The sequence below is a fragment of the Lynx rufus genome, unplaced genomic scaffold (genome assembly GCF_022079265.1).
Source record: "Lynx rufus isolate CCGP_SWC_20201006 ecotype Redwood Valley unplaced genomic scaffold, mLynRuf1.p SCAF_4, whole genome shotgun sequence".
In the NCBI taxonomy this organism is placed as follows: Eukaryota; Metazoa; Chordata; class Mammalia; order Carnivora; family Felidae; genus Lynx; species Lynx rufus.
In genome coordinates this window covers 81,060,518-81,082,143 of record NW_025814856.1, presented here as the reverse complement: position 1 = coordinate 81,082,143, position 21,626 = coordinate 81,060,518, and the positions used below count along the sequence as shown (strand labels likewise).

The following is a 21,626-nucleotide window of genomic DNA, read 5'->3' as shown; positions in this document are numbered from 1 at the left end:
ATAGAGAGCTAAGAACTGATCCTTGAAACAGTTTTTCCTATTTTACTCCACAAAGTGCAAATGTTTAGTGCAGAAAAATCTTCCAAATTCTGTTAATATGAAGCCAATAGAGAGGCCAACTCACTTAACTTAGTTCCAGGTTTTCAGATCTAAACACTGCTTAATAACACTGATAGGTCATAATGTTAGTAGTAACTGGTAAACAATTTGGCTGCTTTTTTTTCTTGGCCAAAACATTAAAATATAGACTTAATCATTTACAAATGGTGGTAAAAAGGTAATAAAGATAATTTTAGGAGACTATTTTCCAGTTTTACATTAGTAAGTCAGTACTTTCCCCATGTCATTCCATAAGAACTTATTGAATATATAAAACTATATGATTATAATGGTACAATTTAACTGTCCAAATACAATCTCTATATTTAAGTAAGTCTACAAATCCTAGTCCACACTAACATGGAGTTTCACAAACAAAATCATCTGTTCAAATACAAAATACTTTTTACAACTTTCGCTATTAACATTCAAATGTGCTCTCCAATGTTATACCCATTTCTCCTATATTAATCCTCAAATATAAGTAATTACAGGTCTCAGTATTATTTACATCAATATCTACCTTCAGGTCCACTGGTATTTTAAACTGCCCTCCCAACCACCCAGAGAACGGAAATAAAAAGGCTGCTAATAAAATCACAGAAATTATTCCAAAGCCCAAACAGAAATAATTTTTAGATGATTTTTTGATATAATAAATTTTTACTCCCACTGAACATTCCCATTTTTATCTCCCCATTATTCCTTAACTTTTAAGCGTATATTTTACTCTTAACTGGTTGCATTAATGAAAAGGGTGGGGGATAACTTTATTAAGAAATGACAGTGTGCTCAGCAAATATTTATGCTCATAATTGTGACAGGAGAAACAAAATTATCAAGAGTTAGTTACGGCCACCTGTTATCTCACTTACTCCTGACAACTGCACATTTATAATACCCACTTGTCAACCCAGAAAGCAAAATATAATCTGCCTACAGGCACACACAGACTCACTCCACTGCCTGAATTTATGATCATGGATTTGTGAGATGTTCTGGGAACTTACTTCTAAACCAATAAAGGCACAATGTTATCAAAGCCTGATTCAGGTGAAACCGAGAGACTATTTCCCTTATATTGCAGAAAAAAACTTGCATTACTTTAAGAGGCAAAATAATCTATTATGCATAATGACTAGGTTGCCATAAGACAGAGATAGGCAATTTAGAAAACTTCAAACTCTCCCTCAGTGAGATTTTCAGCAAAATTCCATTACTGCATTTGAAATTACTTGTTAGAAAATGATCTGATACATGTATATTGTAGTAAAAAAAAATTCTAAGACAGCCCCTCAAGACTGCCAGCCCCTCATATACACACACACATACACACACACCTTCTTTCAGTTATTCAATCAAATGCTATCTTAGGTACTGCTGTGAAAGAATTTTGTAGATGCAATTAAAGTCCCAAAGACTGTACTATTTATGGGAGAGTTAAAATAAAGAGATAATCAGATGAGTCTGACCTAATCACACAAGCTCTTCAAAAACAGAAAGTGTTCTCTAGCCAGTCACAGAAGTCAGAGATTGGGTGTCTAAGAGTCAACACACCCTTGCGAGCTGGTGGATGGAAAGGCATGTGGTAAAGAATACAGGTGCTCTCTAGGAAGTCTGAGACTTGGCTGACAGATAGCAAGACAGTTCTGGACCTCACTCTTAGAGCCCAAAAGAAGTGAATTCTGTCAAGTCTGAATGAGCTTGGAAGCTATTTTCCCCAAAACCTCAAGCTAAGGATACAGTTAGCCAAAACTTTAATTTCATCTGTGATATCCTGATCAGAGAAGCCAGCAATAATGCCCGGATTCCTGACCTAGAGAACTATGAGCTAATAAATGTCTACTGCTTTAAGCACTAAATTTGCAATAATTTGTTACGCAGTAATAGAACACTAATACACATGTTGAAGTATAAATGTAAAAAATATTCTAATATTCCAAGGGCAAGTAGAAATAATGTCTGAACTCTTCTGCCTTTTTTATAAATACCCACATTTTATCTCTGAAACATTAAAAGGAATGAAAATCAGAACTGAGAAAATTTGTATTAACATTAATTCAATCAGGCAACGAGGTGTTACGGTGTGTCAGGTTTTACTATTTTAAGTGCTCTACATTCTCTATACGATGATTCACTTAATCCTCTGAATGATCCTATGAGGTAGACATTATTTTTATCATCCCCATCTTACAGAGAAGTTAAAGTATGCTTCCAATCTCTGATTTCCCCTTCTTTGATCAACCATGGAAAACTCTCTGCTTTAAAGGGCTCATGTGATTAGGTGATACCTACCTTGGTAATCACACTATCTTAACATATGATAATCTGAAGCCAGACAGATATGAAAAAATGATTAAGTTGAAATTCTGATGAGAAACAAGATATTTACAAGGTTTTATAGTACCTCCCCACAAAACACATATTACAAAGGAAAAAAAAAAAAACCTCTTAATCAAATCATCGAAGTGAACATTATCAGTGATGAAATAACATGAAATCCTGTAATACCTCATAGGATGTAATGTGAACGAAACATCATTTCTGTGATATTCCTGTCAGATGCATAACCTGAATCTGATCATAACCAAACATTAGACAAATCCAAACTGAAGGTGATTCTACAAAACTGTTCTATAATCTTCAAAGGTCTCAAGGCCATGAAAGTCAAAGACTAAAGAACTGTTCCAGATGAATGTTCAAGAAATTTAACAATTAAATGCAATATATGATTCTGAACTGGATTCTTTTGCTCTGAAGCACATTATTGTGACAACTGTCAAATCCTGACTAGTGTCTAAGGATTGGTTGTAGCAAGGAGTCCATTTTCTCATTTTGATAGTTGTACTGTACTTACGTGGAAGAATGTCTTTCTAGGATATGCACACTAAAGTATTTGAGGTGATGGGCATCAGGTCACAAACTTAATCTCAGATGATTGGGAAAAAGGAGGAAAAGTTCTTTTTACTGTACTTGTAATTTTTCTGTAAATTAGAAATCGCTCTTAAATAAATTTTGAAACTATCCAATATTTTCATCATCTTGTAAATAGTCTAATAAAATAATGAGAGCAAGCTATTAACATGCCAGTGCCACTGAATATGGTTCTGATATAAAAATAATTCTCAAAAATTCAAGGCCAAAAATAAAGGTACCCTATAAAGGTCCAACTGGGAAAACCAGCTAAATACCACTTCTTGCAGTCTAGAGACAGTTACGGGACTACTCAAAATATTCCAGTTTCATTTAATATGGATGAATATCTCAAAATGTTGAGCAAATGTAGACAGATTAAAAAAGAATGCATACTGTATTTTTCCATTTAGATGAAGTTCCACAACAGGCAAAACTAACCTTTAATGTTAGAAGCAAAGATAGTGATTATCTCTGGGGAAGGAAGAAGAGGTGAGATTGGGAGGAAGCATGAAGTGGGCTCCTTGGATGTTGGTAGTTTTCTACTTTTTGACTTGGTTTTATTTACACATGTGTTTTCATTTTGTGATAATTCACTGAGATACATAGGTATGGTTTCTGTGCTTTTCTATACCTATGTTACACTTTCATCAAAAAGTTGAGAAAATACAAAAGAAAAACAAACCTAACTAGGTTATTTCTCCTAATTAAAGACTCTGCCTCCCCCTTCAGTATTTTTAACCAAAGAATAGCTCTTCTCTATGTCGAAGACATCCTCATTCATAAATCAATCAGTATAAAAATATAAAAAAATGGTGAAGGGCACCCACTACCCCCGTGCCATTTGTCAAACCAAATCTTGCAATCAGTGGAATGATAGCTGTTCTGCCAGATCATCCCTCAAACTTCCTATTTCTTCAATATATGACTTTAACATACGACACAAACCTACAGCAGTTTTAGCGGTCTCCATTCCCAAGCTATATGTTCTTGGACATAGTTAAGATCACAGCATATTTTTAAGTCCATGAGTCTTTGCTCATCAGAGGAAGGAAGAGAACTAAATTTAACTACTCCCCCTTCAGCTATCAGGCATTGTACATGTGCTTCCCACCCTTTTTTTTTTACCTCACAAAATTCCTTTGAGGCAGGTATTGTACCTACTGAACAGAAGAAAAAACTCAAGGTCAAAAAGGTTAAGTAACTTGCCGAAGAACATACAGCTGGTAAATGACAAACTTGTGTCTCTTCATCTGTAAAATGAGGATTCATGATAATGCCTTACTTCACAGGGTTGCTGTTGAGAATTGAGTCAACATTGGAAAAAGGCTTAGAACAGTACCCAGCACACAATAACTACTCAATAAAATTGGCTATTATCTAAGAGGTAGTTGTAATATAGTGATTATGAGCATATACTCTGGAGCCAGACCCCATGATTCTTATTTGCAAAATTTTATAATCTAATTCATTTTAGATCTCAGGGATCATTTTTCCCTAGCATACAATCATATCGTAAACAAGCAAAAATAACTAATATATAGGAAAAACACATTCGTGTGTACTGTGTATGAATCAACTGAGGGCAAGGGGACAGATCTGCAACCATTTCAGAATTGTGACAATGTCTTCCTCATTAAAAAAAAAAAGTGTTTGAAAAATACATGAAAGAATTTGAGATTCGAGAGAGTCGTGACTGAAGCAGAAGTTACATTAGGCTGGTCAGCTGCATGTGACACAGTGGAGTTATGCGCAAGGCAGAAGACTGCCTGTACTCGGAGCAGGGTCTCCACACCAGCTCCCTCCACTGGCCTGCTGCCCAGTACCCACCTCTTCCCACTCTCCAAATATCCATGGGACCCCTGCTCAAAACTAAGATCAAACCATCTATTCCCTAGGAATTGCTGGGCCCTGGCTACATGAAAACCAGCTGTGTTAAAATTTCACTAAAATAATTCACAAAAGGTAAATGATCCTCTCAGAAATTATTTGTATTTTATTTTTGCAGTTTATTTATTTTGAGAGAGAGAATGAGTTGGGGAGGGACAGAGAGAGAGAGGGAGATAAAATCTCAAGCAGGCCCTGCACTGCCAGCCTAGAGCCCAACACGGGGCTCGAACCCACAAACCTTGAGATTATGACCTGAGCTGAAATGAGAGTCAGACGGTCAACCAAAAGAGCCACCTGGGAGCCCCCCATTTGTATTTTAAAAGAAGAATATTTGTTCAAATGGCTTAGTGTTACCAATAATATCATTTAACATTTTTATAAGCACTTTGAGAGGAAGTATTTCATTTCATACTCACAAAACTCATCTGAGGCGTGTATTCTTGGTCTGTTCCTGCCCCCCCACCCCCGCCCCCACCAACTTTAGAAATGAGGAAACTGAAATACATAAAATTACATACATAACATACTGATAAGCAGCAGAGCTAAGGTATTTCAATATAACTCCTCTGCTCATTCCATCAAATATACTTCAGTTATCTGGCATCTCTTCTTAGCCACTGTCACTAGTCAACACCACAAGCCACAGGGCCGAACAACACAAAACAACAACAAAAACAGCATCAGAAACTTGGAATTGCACTCTAAACGATTACTAAGCTCTACCTAAGCAATTAATTTTTCTGAGTCATCTCTAAGAATACTGATATTTAGGGAGAAAAAAGTTTAAAATACAATAAACTTGATGTGTGACAGATTCGCTTTAAAAAGATCATGCAAGAAAATTTTAGAAAATGAACCATTCTGTGTTTGGCATTTATATATAAGTATAAAAATAACTTCCTCAATTGATCCTTTTAAAAATTTTAATTACTATTTTTAGGAATATCATTAAGGATTGTCAGAGAAGACAAACCTAAATGAATATTCTTGTGCTACCTCCAGACCTAGCCTCCAGAAAAATAATACTTAAAGAAATAATTTCTAAGGCAAATTCAAAAGCATATACATAGAAAAGATGCCTGAAAAGAATTTTTGCAGGTGATTAAACTTTCAATAAATATGCCATTTACAAAGTTTGAAACAAATAAGAGTATCCACTTGAAGGAAAATGTATCTTTATTATGCTATGTTCTACATAAGGAGGAAAATAAGAACACTGCTATTTTTTTCTCTAGTGCTTACAGATTATTTCTTATATTTACTAGTATTACTAGTAGTAGTAAAAGCTTAAACCATACTTCAAGCTTACGAACATGATAGAAGAGTAACAACAACAACAACAAAAACAACTTTGTAATCTCACCCCTAAATATTTCTTAGTGAAACCTAAGGACAATATAAAATACCGTATTCAAATATATATATTTTCTTACATTTTATTTTTGCAGAAATAGTTCCTTAACTAATCCTTCTTCTTACACTTCATGATCTACTTTAAATGGCTGCTGGCACAGATTCGCACAGGATTCAAGGACATCTAGGTTGTGGTGACCACAGGTTACCAGGCAAGATGGCAGGCAGAGGAGTATTTCTTCCTAACTACATGTCATGCAAGGACCGTGTACTGACCCTCCCTCCTTTCTGTAAGCCCCTCTGTTGTCATTTCCTTTTGGGCACCAGGGATACAAGACATTCAATTGCTGGAGAGATGTCAGTGATGAGCTTGAACCTAGAAAAGTTTGCCTTTTGTTTTTTCCCTACTCAGAAGATGCTTGAAATCTACATCTAAATCAGAAGCCTAAAATCTAAAACTCAGAAAAACATATTATATGTGAACACAATTTTACACAGTCACCTTCTTCTACATTGTCTTGAACACACATTCAAACATATACTTAATCCCTCTAAGTGATTCTTTTCAGAGCAAAGAGAAAAAGAAAATATGCTAAAACTTACAGAATCTGTTCCTTTCAAAGTAACTGTGTTTCAGCCTTAGATATATTACTACTTTCTCTAAATGTAGACAAAATCTTAGTATTAATGGAAGGTTTCTTTTTTTTTTTTTTTTTTTTTTTTTCAACGTTTATTTATTTTTGGGACAGAGAGAGACAGAGCATGAACAGGGGAGGGGCAGAGAGAGAGGGAGACACAGAATCAGAAACAGGCTCCAGGCTCCGAGCCATCAGCCCAGAGCCTGACGCGGGGCTCGAACTCACGGACCGCGAGATCGTGACCTGGCTGAAGTCGGACGCTTAACCGACTGCGCCACCCAGGCGCCCCAAGCGAGACGCCCGAACAGGGACATGAACCCTGGACCCTCAGATTAAAAGTCTGATGCTCTACCGACTGAGCTATCCGGGCTTAATGGAAGGTTTCTAAAAGAGAAACCGGATATTCTTGCCTCTTCCCCTTCCAGACACATCCAGACAATTAAAAAGTCGAAAGATCAAAGAAAAATTAAAGTACATATGATCACTTTCCAAATTGCCTGTAAAATATAAACTGTTTTTCTACTCTTTTAAGTGTCTTAAGTACTCTTTTATGTAAATATTAAAAGTAACCTTTTATATAAATATTACTAACTCAAGGTCAGTGCCTCATGAAAGACCTATAATTAAGGCTTCTATTCTCAAGCTGATCTAGATGCCAGACCACTATTGCTACATACACAAAACCTAAAAGAAATGTGTTACAAAAAAAAGTAAAAGATATTAAATTTCTTATTCAGCTTTTATACCTCCTTTCTATTTCTCATTTTGATTTTAGTGAATTTCTACATTTTCTGTAATTAGAAAAAGAGAAGGATCACACGGGGCACAATACTTTGGGGTGCCTAGGTGGCGCAGTCGGTTAAGCATCCGACTTCAGCCAGGTCACGATCTCGCTGTCCGTGAGTTCGAGCCCCACGTCAGGCTCTGGGCTGATGGCTCAGAGCCTGGAGCCTGTTTCTGATTTTGTGTCTCCCTCTCTCTCTGCCCCTCCCCCGTTCATGCTCTGTCTCTCTCTGTCCCAAAAATAAATAAATAAACGTTGAAAAAAAAAATTAAAAAAAAAAAAAAAAGAAAAAGAGAAGGAAGGAAACAAAAAATACTCCTAAGGAAGAATAAGAAGACATAACTAAAGATGAATGAAGGTTTTCTGATTACATTGCAGTTTGTACTAAGGCACAGGCTTCCACCTACTTATGTGAGCCTCAAAAGGCCAAATCCAAATTTCCAGAATAAATTTTCAGCTTCTAGCCTACCTCACACCATTTCTACATGGAAAAATTATTAAAAAATAGTCTTTTCTTTTTTTTTTTTTTAAGTAAAATGTTCACTCACCAGATGTCTGAGCTCCTTCAAATCTCGGCAGACAGTATAGAAAACTCCAAGAAGAATATTAATATAGGCAGCATAGAAATCAGCTGAATACTCTGGAGGATGATCATGCGACAAGATCTTTTGAAGGTTCCCTGTTCAAAAGACACAAATGAACTTAAGGATTAACCCAGAACTCCAGTTATATCTTCTAGAATTTTATTACAAAGGTATAAAACAATAAATATACAGGCCAGGCAATTATTCAGGAGTAAGAAAACTTTTGAGATTAGGAAAGTAACACAACTTTTCAAACTGAAGTAAAAGAATTAAGAATCTACTGTTCTTTAAAAATTACAAAATGTTGCTTAAAACAAATATTAAACAATGACATCCAAGAAAATCTCAAGAACCTTTGCAAGCAAAATCAATATCAAAGGTGAAAAATAATACATATTATATTTTTCTGCCTATTAAGTAAATCAACTAGAAAAAACAAGGGGTACTGCATAAATGACCACCAAACTGGAAAATGCTCTTCATTTTTTAAAAAATAAAAAGAATTCCTGTATTTTTATGAAAATTATCTTGTCATCCCTCCTTTTATAAATCATGTTTTCTTCCTAAAACTTTAGTATCTCTATTTTTCTTCTATCTTAAACGCTTTATACAATATCACACGTTTAGGGTCCTAAACTTTATTTTATCCTGCTGGAAATACCATATTGTAGAAGCACAATTAAAATTAAAGAGAAACAGGGGCGCTTGGGTGGCTCAGTCGGTTGAGCATCTGACTTTGGCTCAGGTCACGATCTCGTGGTTCATGAGTTCGAGCGCGGCGTCGGGCTCTGTGCTGACAGCTCGGAGCCTGGAGCCTGCTTCAGATTCTGTGTCTCCCTCTCTCTCTGCCCCTTCCCTGCTCACGCTCTGTCTCTATCTCTCAAAAATAAATAAACATTAAAAAAATTTTTTTTAATTAAAGAGAAACAACCACCCACTATTCAAAATTTCCCAGGTATAAGTACCTGGGAATCAATTAGTCATTCATTCCTATTGCAATTCTCTCTGACTCCCTGGTGGCAATGGTCTCTTTAGACTCCTCAGTTAGGAGTTCTTTGTGACTAGTACTTTAAACCTAGTTCCACAGGTTCAGGATTTTTGCAATACTTACAAGTAAAGGGAAACATAGATATAGCTATATTAAGGGGGTCCTTTTTAGATAAGGCTGACAAAAAAACAAAAACAAAAACAAGAAAAAAACACAGCAGCACATTTGAAAGCCCAATTACATACTTGGAATACTACCCTGAAAGGATTCTGTACAAGAGAGTGTTACTACATGCATTTTTATATCACAACCACTGAAAAATACACAAAGTCCAAAGCTTGACTTTGGAGTCTATGTATTTTTACATTCTAATAGGACTTTTTAAATTTAATGTTACTAAGCCTTTTAAAACTATGCATGGGAAAATATTTGATGATACAAGGAAAATCTCTAAAAGGTGCCTTAAGACTCAGAGCTAAAGTTATATATATATATAAGATGCCAAATAACTGGATAGAAAAAAGGAGAAGAGAGGGAAAGAGAAAAGGGATGGATGGTAAGACAGATGAATATACACAGGCAAAACGATGGTCTACAGATGCACAGATGAGGAAATCTAGAAAACAGGTCTCCAGCTCAGACTGCATTCCTAAGCTCCTCCGGACCATCTCTATCCAGATCCTCCTTATCGGTGACCCTGAGTACCTCACATGAAAGTTGATTAGATGTTACCACTGGCCCAATCCTGACAAAAGTCTTAATAAGAATGAGAGATCTCACTGTGTTGCTATAAAAGCAGACCAGTTGCTTAGACTACAGGCAAAATTGCAGAGTACAAGTCTATGTTATGGAAGCTCTAATTGCCTGGGAGTATTCAAACTTATGGAAAAATCCCATCTCTAATGGAAAGCTGAAAACAGGGCACAAACAGGTAGTAAATAAAGGGAAGCAGAAACCACTTGATTGGTCTTCTGTTGTCTTAAAATTTCACTATCAAAGTATAATTTAACACACAAAGAACAACCATGTCTAACATGAAGAGGGACTTCAGCTTTTAGTCATGAAAAAGAGTCCAGAAATACTCTCCTGTAATAAAGAACTAAAAACTGGACAAAATATAGAAAAACACTATTTTCAGACATCAAACAATACGCAAAAAAGGCTGTGATACCTGAGAAAAAGGAAACAAATGAGCCATCACCAGGCCAGGCTTTCCAACAAGAGGTAACTGTAGAACTATGATACAGAAAAGTTCCAAAAGGAGCCATTAATCCCAATGAATTGAGAAATCAAAGATCAGAGTAGAGGGACCTAAGGTAGCTAGAATTTGCCAAGTAGAGTACGAGAAAGAGTTATGGAGAGAAAGAGCTCCAGAAATCTCCACAGTGGCTCCCTTTCACTCCTGTCTGAATATCAATCTGTACATGTACAAAGTAAAACCCCATAGGCCAAGCAAAAACAACTTCTGGTGTAAAACAATTAGTGGAGAGGTGTCAGTCAATTATCAGAGCTCATGGAGAACTATAAATCATTCATACTGCCACCAGTCAGAATGAAGAAACTATGCTAAATACATGTGGTTTTCAATAAAAATCCCAGAAGGGCTATGTCACAGAAGTAGAGCTAAAACTACCATTGGAATAAAGGTTACTCTAGAGCATCCCTTCAAAAAAGTTTAAAAATAACCTTAAAAGAGTCAGATATATCTTCAAGAAACTTAAGTGCTTCCTAGAAAAGTACCCAACATAAAACAACAAAAAACACAATATCTATTATTCAATCAAAAATTACTATATACACAATTAATACCTAGAATAGGTAAAAATTAGTCAATAGAAACCTAAAATAAAAGAGGTTATGGAATCAGTGAACAAGGATATAAAACAACTATTATAAACATGCTCATCATCTCAAAAATACAAAGGAAAAACAAAAGCATGAGATCTGTAATGAAAAATTCCACTGGATGGGATTAACCGCGGATTAGACACTTGTAGAAAAAAAGTTAGTGAACTTAAAGACACAGAGAAAAAAATATCCCAGATAAAACACAGAGAAGATAGATTTAAAATTTAAATAAGTAAAAAGACTCGGTGAGACAATATCAAGGGGTCTAATACACATGTAATGCAGTCTCAGGAAAAGGCAAGGAAAGTGGGTGGGGGGAACAAAGATAAAATATTTGAATAAATAAGGGCTGAAATTTTTCCAAAGGTGATGAAACTATACACTCATATATCCAAGAAGCTCAACACATCTCAAGCAGGATAAACAATAAAAGATTTTTTATTTCTTTCAAGTCCAAATAATAATTTAATATGAGGTTTATAATAAATGTATAAGTAAAACATAAGACAACAACTAAACAAAGATTGTTAAGAATGGGAAACTATAAATCACTGAGATTTTCAGATTGTTTATTGGAGCATAACTTATCCTGAACCAGTAACCAAACCAAACATCTGATGAAAGTGAATTATAATCCACCAGAAGGGGGAAAAAAAAAATGCTTTACCAAAAGATGAGTAGTCTGTATGTGGTAAAGATCAGAAAACAAGAATTCCAAACTGGGCCCCTAATCATCACTGCTGAGAGGAGAGGGCATCTTGAACTTCAAACACCATTCTTACAGATGGCATGTGTATCAAGTTATGATTGGATGACATTAGCCACTAAAATTATTCCTTTGTTCCTGCTCCATGCTTACTCTAACTATAATTTGGCTTATCAATTAATGTTTCCTTTTTGAATGACTTTTTGTGTGATTATGGGGTTTTGCTTTTTAAAAAAATCTTGGTATGTAGAAGGCTCTCAATTAAATAATCAGATTATACATGGCCCCACTATTATATACTTTTCAAAAACCTATTAGCCTATGCTCTCTGAAATTGGCACAATCACTTTAATTAAGTACGTCCTCAAATTCTCTTCAATGAGGCTTCATATCTTTACTTTCTAAAATTTTAAATAAAATTCTACAATTCATTATACCATACTTTAACACTTCACTAAGATGTAGAAAACCAGCTTTTTTAAAAATCACTTTTCTTGGGGCGCCTGGGTGGCTCAGTCAGTTAAGCGTCCGACTTCGGCTCAGGTCACGATCTCGCGGTCCGTGAGTTCGAGCCCCGCGTCGGGCTCTGGGCTGATGGCTCGGAGCCTGGAGCCTGCTTCCGATTCTGTGTCTCCCTCTCTCTCTGCCCCTCCCCCATTCATGCTCTGTCTCTCTCTGTCTCAAAAATAAATAAAACGTTAAAAAAAAATTACTTTTCTTAAATTCTAAATAATTTTTCAGTACAGGGTGCCTGGGTGGCTCAATCGGTTAAGCATCCGACTTCAGCTCAGGTCATGATCTTGCAGTCCATGAGTTTGAACCCCACATCGGGCTCTGTGCTGACAGCTCAGCCTGGAGCCTACTTCAGATTCTGTGTCTCCCTCTCTGCCCCTACCCCACTCACTGTCTCTCTCAAAAAATGAATAAATGTTAAAAAAAAATTTTTTTTAATCTGTAATTTTTCAGTACTTAAACCTAACATGGGTCATGAAAAAATTCAACTTTGAACAGTGATGACACAGGTACAAAGAATTTTTTTACTGAAATCCTTTGATTTATTCCTTTTCTTCCAACCCTTTTCTCCCTATTTTGCAATTTTCATGGAAGAGAAACTACTGAAAATAAGGGCTCCATTTATTTTGGGTTCCTTTTTTCTATCTCAGTTAATTAGCTAAGGCAAGGTGTTATTTGATCGCTGTTCTTGTGAAAACAGGCAAAGATGTGTTTATCTTAACAATGAATGTTTACAGCTGATTAGTTCAGAGGCTAGTGTTAATGAGGCCAAGGTCAAGAAATGCTATTTTTTCATAGCCTGCTAATCACTTTATGCTTCACATTTGTAAACTTTGAGTCAGAAGTATCCTGTTTGTATAGTGACAACACAATACTAATCTACAGAACTATTCAGCAATACAAAAAGCCACCGTGTTCTTCCAAAGACAAAAATAATCAAGATCTATGAAATTTAAGATTAAATACAAGCCACAAAGAAATAAACACAAGGCCTAGTAGTTGGTACTGTAAGAGAAACAGTAATGAAAAATGAGATTTACCAAGGCAAAAGATACACTCCACATAATACTTAACCCAAGTACATGGTAAATAAAGATTTCATACAATTTAAATGTGCTTTGCCAACCTAGTCTGATACTTACTTGCATGGAAATTACAATCTCAATATATACATCTTACTATACTGACTAAAAAATGTGAAAATACACCATTAACACAAATATGTGAGAAATACTCATTCAAAACATTTCAACAACTATACAAGAATAACCCTTCACAGTTTCAAACTAAAACCTCTGTAAATACAGTTACATTTTTGAGATTGGCAGCATATCCGAACAGATTAAGACATCAAAGTATTACCATTTGAATATGCTAGCTTAATCTTTCAAACAACAAAAAGTATTTTAGTGAATATCATTTGTCAAAACAAAGTTTTAAAATTTACCTATGCTATAATCAGGGAAATACAAGACAAATGGCTCAAAGCACCCAGTATTTGGACGAAACTTTTCCCAAACAATTTCACTGAGAAAGAGAACAGTCACATTTCTGTCAGTCTGTAAAAGAAAGAAAAATAAAAGTAACTTTGCATTTAAAAATCTTAATCAGAGCAGCAATTCCATTTGAATTTTTCTTTCAAATAAATCCAGCAAAGTTACAATATATGACAAATTATTTGCATATTAATAGGTGTTATTTCAAAAACCTAATCAAGGAGTTCATCCGCTTGCAAATTTTCAAACATAATCACTTAGAATTTCCATAAAACTTTTAGGTTAACGGACATTTCGGTTACTCATGAACGCTAGGGACAGTCACACAAGGGTTTATTTCATAGAAATGAAGAAACACATTTCCTTAATAATTAAGATCTTTTTATGTGAATTTTCAAAGAAATCATTAGTTTCAATCAATAAACAAAAAAAATGTACAACTTAATATTTCTCATCATTAAAATAGCTACAGCAACCCAGAGAGAAAATAAGAGTTGAAGAAAAACAGATATGCAATCCCATATAACCATAATATTAGGAAATTTTTAAGTATTTTTAAAGGTTATTTTCATAAAAAATTATTGAGCAAAACATGAATACACATTAAGAACATTAAATACACACATAAAACACTGATGTTAGGTAAACAGTAATCTTTTTAAAGTGTATTTAGAATGTATTACCAGTATACAAAAACAAGCACTAAGAATATAAGCCCAACATGTATGCTGTCCTCCAGAGTGGCCACAAATGCCCTATGGATGCTAGTTAGAATTAATCTGCAGACAGACTTCTGCATTTCAGCACAAATTTTAATTTTTTTCCTTATTCTTTTTGACATTTTCCAAGGTGACAGAGCAGGCATGATAGCTGTTTTGTTCTGTAACTATTCTTAGGATCCAATCACATAAATTATACTATACTCTGATGGTGATTTACTATTTATTGATTCCTAACTTACACGTAATCTTACATTCCAATTTCCATTACTTAGAAAAACATTCTTTTGGCTAACAAAGAAAGCTGAGTTCAATAAATTCATAATTCTACAAAAATCTAGCATCTTATGAAAAAGAGAAAAAGATTTCTACTTTCAAATGTTGTCTTATAAACTCTTTAATTTTTAAGAATCCTTGAATTTATTTCTATAGGGATAAAAAGGGATGCTCTAAATACAATCTTGAATACAAGGCATTAAGTTGTTGTGCTTTCAAAAATGATTATCCAGTCAAATCAAATAATAAAAATGATTATCTAAAAGCATCTGAGGGGCGCCTGGGTGGCTCAGTCGGTTGGGCACCCGACTTTAGCTCAGGTCATGATCTCACAGCTTGTGGGTTTGAGCCCCACATCGGGCTCTGTGCTGACAGCTCAGAGCCTGGAGCCTGCTTCAGATGCTGTGTCTCCCTCTCTCTCTGCCCCTCCCCTGCTCGTGCTCTGTCTCTCTCTCTCAAAAATAAATAAACATTAAAAAAATTTTTTTAAATAAATAAGTAAAAATAAAAGCATTTGATAAAATCAGTTCAATAATAGAAAGGCCTAAAAAATAGAAGATATTTATCCATCTGAAAGGATTTTAAGCTGGTAATTCTCAAATGTTAAAGTACCTTCATATCATAACTTAATTGTACTCATATATATTAATAGAAAACATGAAATGCCTTTACTATATTTCTCCTAAATTAAATACATTTTTTCAAATCAACCATGTTTCCAGAAATGTCAAAATAATACTTCTGTTTTATGGTAGAGTTGAGATTACTTGAATCTTTTAATTTTCTTCAGTTTCCATAATTACAACTAAAAAAAGGCAGGGGGGTGGGGGGAAGGCCTAACTCCGATGAAGGGACACACCATGACCATGACTGGGCATGAGGGGGAAACTGAGATAAGCTACGGTTTAAGAGCAAGAGGACAGCAAGAATGTAGTTGGAAACCAGACAGGGAACCCCAGGACAACAGGGACAGTAGATGAGGTCATAGAAATAATCCACAAGCAACACAACAAAACAATAAAAAGAAGTGAAGGAGGAGGCATCTACTCAAAGAAGATGAGTTACTGGTCTCAGTAGTAAAATGCCAAGAGTTAATCAAACTAGCAAAAGCTGGACTGTGGCAAGAAATTTCCAGGATAGGTTACCAAGAGCTACACTTAACTCTCCTCCTGTCCTCTAACATCTCACCCCTGCTATTACTATTACTAAAAGTGAATTTTAGGGGTGCCTGGGTGGCTCAGTCGGTTAAGCAACCAACTTCAGCTCAGGTCATGATCTCATGGTTTGTGAATTCAAGCCCCACATCAGGCTCTCTGTTGTCAGCACAGAGCCCGCTTGGGATCCTCTGCCTCCCTATTCTGCCTCTCCCCTGCTTACACACTCTCTCTCTCTCTCTCAAATATAAACACTACAAAAAAATAAATAAAAATAAAAGTGAATTTTAGGAATCGACCTTAGGCACACAATGATTTCAATGGCACTTGGAAAACCTCTCTGAACTTCTGACAGTTTCTCAAATTTCAGTAATGTGTTCAGTAAATGTTCAACTTTTCAAAGTTGGAAATGGTGTAAACATGGTCTCTCCAAATATTAACTTTCATTATAATGTTACTTAATACTTAAATACAGACATAAAACTGGTAGGTATAAACTATTTATGCTCAAAGCACTTACAGGATTATAAAACAAAAATAAATTTGTAAGTTAAATACAAAACTACAAAATCAATAAAATTTAAATTAACAGTGATTGAATATGATTAATAATAGTATTTTGATCAAACTAAATCTTACCCTCAAAATTCTGGTACAAATGGGAAACAGCCACAGTTGAGTTTAGTATTCCTATACCAACTGATGTTGGTGAACAATGAATTCTCTCTCCAATTTTCTTTATTCAAACTACTGTAAAATCCTGGTTTTACCATATTATTATTATGTTTTGACCTGACACATATGCATATTAAGCCCATCCCTATTCTTTTTTTGTTAGCTCATAACAATTAGAGTAGTATTAATACTATTCAGTACCAACACAATTATAAATTCAAACACAAAGCTGGTTCTGACACTGGCCAAGAGAGAGAACGCCAGATGACCCAAAACAGACCTACCTCTAGATTACTGATTCTCTAGATTACTGAAAATTTTAAAATTCTTACAGAAAGTTTAAAGTATAGGCTCCCACCATCTACTCCAGCAAACACCTAAAACCTTATAAAAGACTAGGATTAGTCACTTCACAATTAGAAATGAAAAGCTAAAATAAAGAATAAATGTTACCAAGTCAAAAAGTGCTTTTACTTTGGAAAAATGTTCAACAACACTCACAGTAAAGAAACACAAGTTAAAATTATGTTAAGATTCATTTCTCACCTATCAGATTGGCAAAAGGAAAATATTTGACAAGACAATCAATTGATTAGGTCATAGGGTGAAAAGACCCATGCATTACTTACCAATTCTTGTAACCTAAGAAACCCAGGCAAAAGATTTGCTTCCATATCTCTTAGATATTCTGCTTTGTCTAGAACCTTATAAAAAAAAAATGCAGTGTCAAAATCGATTTACAAAGCCCTCTATAAAACATTTATATAATATACTGCACAATTCACAATTTTCTATGTTAAAAAGAAAAATTATAACCTATGAATTAATTTTCAACTGGTATTTACATTTGTAGAAGACATTTCAAATTAGCAAATTAAAAAAGACTACTTACATCGTATTTTAACCCAAGTTTCTAAATAGAAAATGAATCACAGCCACATTAAAAGTTTCTTTTATAGGTATATTACCAATGCTCTAAGGATATCTCACTAGGTGTACAAGACATAGAACTGGAAGCATTTTTTATTCCATTTGATAAAAGTTAAATTTTTGTTCAGTTATGATAATAGTATTGGGATTATATTATTTTAAAAGGTACTTATCTTCCAGAGACACACAGTATACATATTATATGTAGCTCTAGCACATATTCATGGGTGATATATGATATATAGAGATAGAATGTTTATATTCATTTATGGATAACATAATATGATGCAGGAAACAATGATGGGATAAAGACACAAGTGTGACCACATGTTAATAATAACTGAAGCTGGGTGATGGGTTCACTAGAATATATTATACTATTCTCTATATATGTTTGAAATTTTGATAAAACATGTTAAAAAAAAAAAAAACTTACTTCAAGAAGTCATCCATTAGTCCATAAAAAAAAAATCAAGGTCTTCAAAGCATTGTCTAAAATATTTAATCTATTTAATCTAACCTTTGTTTTTACTTTTTGTTATGTTTTACTTTTTGTTTTTTCTATCCACCTCCACTTTTCTCTTCTACCATCTTGCTGGATTATGTTAAAGCAAACCTCAGACATACTATTCCATCCGTAAATATGTCATATGTAGATCTAAGAGGTGAAGACTTTTTTAAAAAAAACATAACCTCAGTATCATTATCATGACTAAAAAATTAACAATATTCTGTAACGTCATGTAATAACCAGTATTCAAATTTCCCGATTTGTCCCACAAATGCCTCCTTAGAGTTCACTTATTTGATTCAGGATCCAAAAAGGTTCATATATTGAATATTCTCATATTTGGTTTGTCTTCTGGTCAATTTTAAATTATAACATTTCCCCTGACCCTTCCTTTTTTTGCTGTTATATATTCATTGAAGTAAACAGATCATCTGTTGGGTAAAATTTTCCATATTCTGAATTGGCTGACTGCATCTCTATAGTGTCATTTAACATGTTCCTATATCCCCTATATTTCCTGTACAATAGTCAATAAATCTAGGGGTCTGATAAGATTCAGGTTCAACTTTCGGGCAAGAACACTTCACAAATAGTGCTCTATATTTCTTATTGAATCACATCAGCAGGTACACAACACGTGACTGTCTCTCTTGTGATGTTAAGATTGATTGACAGTTTCAGGTATCGTCAGCCTGATCCATCCATTATAAAGTTCCCTAGCAGCCTTTCACCAAATGATTTCAATTGATGATCACTGCCTACATCTAGAACTTTGTTAGGGACTGCAACACTCTAATTTTCTAGGATTCTTTCTTCATTTATTGGAGGACATTTTTCTAGAAAGAACTTCTCCTCATCTGTTACTCAGAAATAAAGTTCACACAGGACATAAGGGATAAATGCTTGATTCTTTCCTTTAATCTACCAACTTTCAAAATAAGTTTGTGCCTCTGTGGTTGCTGTAACACATCATCACACAAATGTGGTGGCTTGAAACAGACTAAAAATTTATTCTCTCACAGTTCTGGAAGCCATGTCTGAAATCAGTTTCGTGGGGCCAAAATCAAGGTGTCTGCAGGGCTACACTCCCTCCAACAGCTCTAAGGTAGAATACATTCTTTGCCCCCTCAGCTTCTGGTGGCTGCCAGTATTCTTTGGCTTGTGGCTGCATCACTACATAATCCAAGGCCAACACCTTCCAGTTTCTCACTTATTCTGTTTGCCTCTGCTTCCATTACCTGGCCGCCTCTTTTATGTGTGGTTTAGTCAAACCTCTCTTTGCCTCTCTCCTACACAAACATTTGTGATTGCATTTTGGGCTCGCCCAGATAAACCTGGTAAATCTCCCCATCTCTAGATCCTTAAGTTAATCACATTTCCAAAGGCCTTTTTTTCCAAGGGGCCATTTACAGGTTCCAGGGATTAGGACCTGATATCCTCAGGGGCCATTATTTAGCCTACTGCAGTGCCCTAGTAAATGAAATTCTCATAGTAACCAATGAGCTGAGGTTTTGTGATTTTCATATACTTGTTTAGTATCATTATGAATTCATGGATTTTAACACATCTATTGTGCTTCCATCTACTGAATTGACTGTTCTTTTTGATGGCCAAACCATACCATGTTTGGCCAGTGGAAGCCTCTTCAAACTAGTTTCTAGATCCTTTTTGTCCCCCCCAGCTTTGAAATATAACTGACATATAACACTGCATAAGTTTAAGGTACACAACGTGTTGATATGATACACTTAATACTGCAAAATGATTCCCACCATAACTTTGGCTGACACCTCTATCACCGCACATAATTATCATTTCTTTTTCATGGCAAGAACATTTAAGGCCCATTCTACTCTCTTAGCAACATTCAGATATATAGAACACAGTATAGCATTAACTATAATCACCATGTTGTACATTAGATTCCCTAGAACTTACTCACCTTATAACTAGAAGCATGTACTCTTTGACCAACATCTCTCCATTTCCCTTATCCCACAGTCCCTAGTAACCAACCATTTTACTTTGTTCCTGAGTTTGGCTTTTTAGATTCCACATAGAATTGTCTCTGCCAGACTTAGTTCACTTAGCCTAATGCCCTCAAGGTCCATCCATGTTGTCACAAACGGCAGGATTTCCTTCTTTCTCATGGCTGAACAATATTCCATTGTATGTATGTATATGTGTGTGTGTATATATATGTATGTGTATGTATGCATATACATATATATATGCATGTATACACACATATACACACACACACACAAAATCTTCTTTATTCATTCATCCACTGATGGACACTTAGGTTGTTTCTATGATTTGGCTATTGTGAATAAAACTGCAATCAACATGGGAGTGCAGATATCTCTTTGACACCCTGATTTCATCTCCTTCATATATACACTCAGAAGTTGGGTTGTGGAATCATATGGCAGTTCTATTCTTAATGTTTTAAGGAACCTCCACACTGTTTTTTCCATAGTGGCTGTACCAATTAACCTTCCCCTAAGAACAGTGCACAAGGATTCCCTTTTCTCCACATCCTCACCAATACTTATCTCTTGTCTTTTGGATAATAGGCATCCAATAGGTGTGAGGTGATATCTCATGGTTTTGATTTGCACTTCCTTGATGATTAGTGATGTTGAGCACCTTTTCATGTACTTGTTGACCATCTGTATGTCTTCTTTGGAAAAATGTCTATTCAGGTCCTCTGCCCATTTTCTAACCAGATTTGTTTTGTTTGTTTTTGCTATGGAGTGTACGAGTTCTTTATATATTTTGGATATTAATCCCTTGTTTAGTAGATGACTGCAAGCATTTTCTCCTATTCTGTAGAATGCCTTTTCATTTTAGTGATTATTTCTTTTGCTACGCATAAGCTTTTTTAGTTCAGTGTAGTCCTACTTATTCTCACTTTTGTTGCTTGCTCTCTTGGTATCATATTTTAAAAGCTGTTGCCAAGACCACTGCCAACGAACATTTCCTCTAGGTTTTTTGTTTTTTTTTTTTTCCTTAGGAGTTTTATGGTTTCAGTTTTTACACTTAAGTCTCCAATTCATTTCAAGTTAACTTTTGTGAATGGTGTAAGACAGGGGTCTAACTTCACTCTTCTGCATGTGGCTACCCAGTTTTCCCATTGCCATTTATTGAAGACACTAGCCTTTCCTCACTGAGCATTCTTGGCTCTCTTGCCAAATATTAGTTGACCATATGTATATGGGAAGGCTTATTTCTGTGCTCTCAATTCTGTTCTGTTGGTCTGTTTTTATGCTAGTACCATACTGTTTTACTATAGCTTTATGGTATAGTTTGAAATTAAGAAGTATAATGCCTCAAGTTTTTTCTTCTTTCTCCGCACAGCTTTGGCTATTCCATCTTTTGTGATTCCACACGAATATTAAGATTGTTTTTTCTATCTCTGAGAAAAACGTCATTTGAATTTTGATAAGGATTGCACTGAATCTATAGATGGCTTTGGGTACTATGAACATTTTAACAATATTAATTCTTTCAATATGTGACCTTCTGTGTCTTTTTGAGATGACC

General features: G+C 35.1%; 1 protein-coding gene and 1 non-coding gene across 2 annotated transcripts in view; both read right to left on the bottom strand.

The window, feature by feature from the left end:
• The window catches only part of ORC5 (origin recognition complex subunit 5), an 81,531-nt gene that overhangs the window by 49,755 nt on the left and 10,150 nt on the right, over positions 1-21,626 (bottom strand). The window contains exons 4-6 of the mRNA XM_047095976.1: positions 17,266-17,340; positions 13,764-13,875; positions 8,226-8,356 (exon numbers count right to left, since the gene is read on the bottom strand). Coding sequence (XP_046951932.1) covers positions 8,226-8,356; positions 13,764-13,875; positions 17,266-17,340 — 318 coding nt within the window. The remainder of the gene's footprint in view (positions 1-8,225; positions 8,357-13,763; positions 13,876-17,265; positions 17,341-21,626) is intronic.
• TRNAK-UUU (transfer RNA lysine (anticodon UUU)) lies at positions 7,191-7,263 on the bottom strand. The gene has a single exon. It is a non-coding gene; the product is annotated as a tRNA-Lys (tRNA).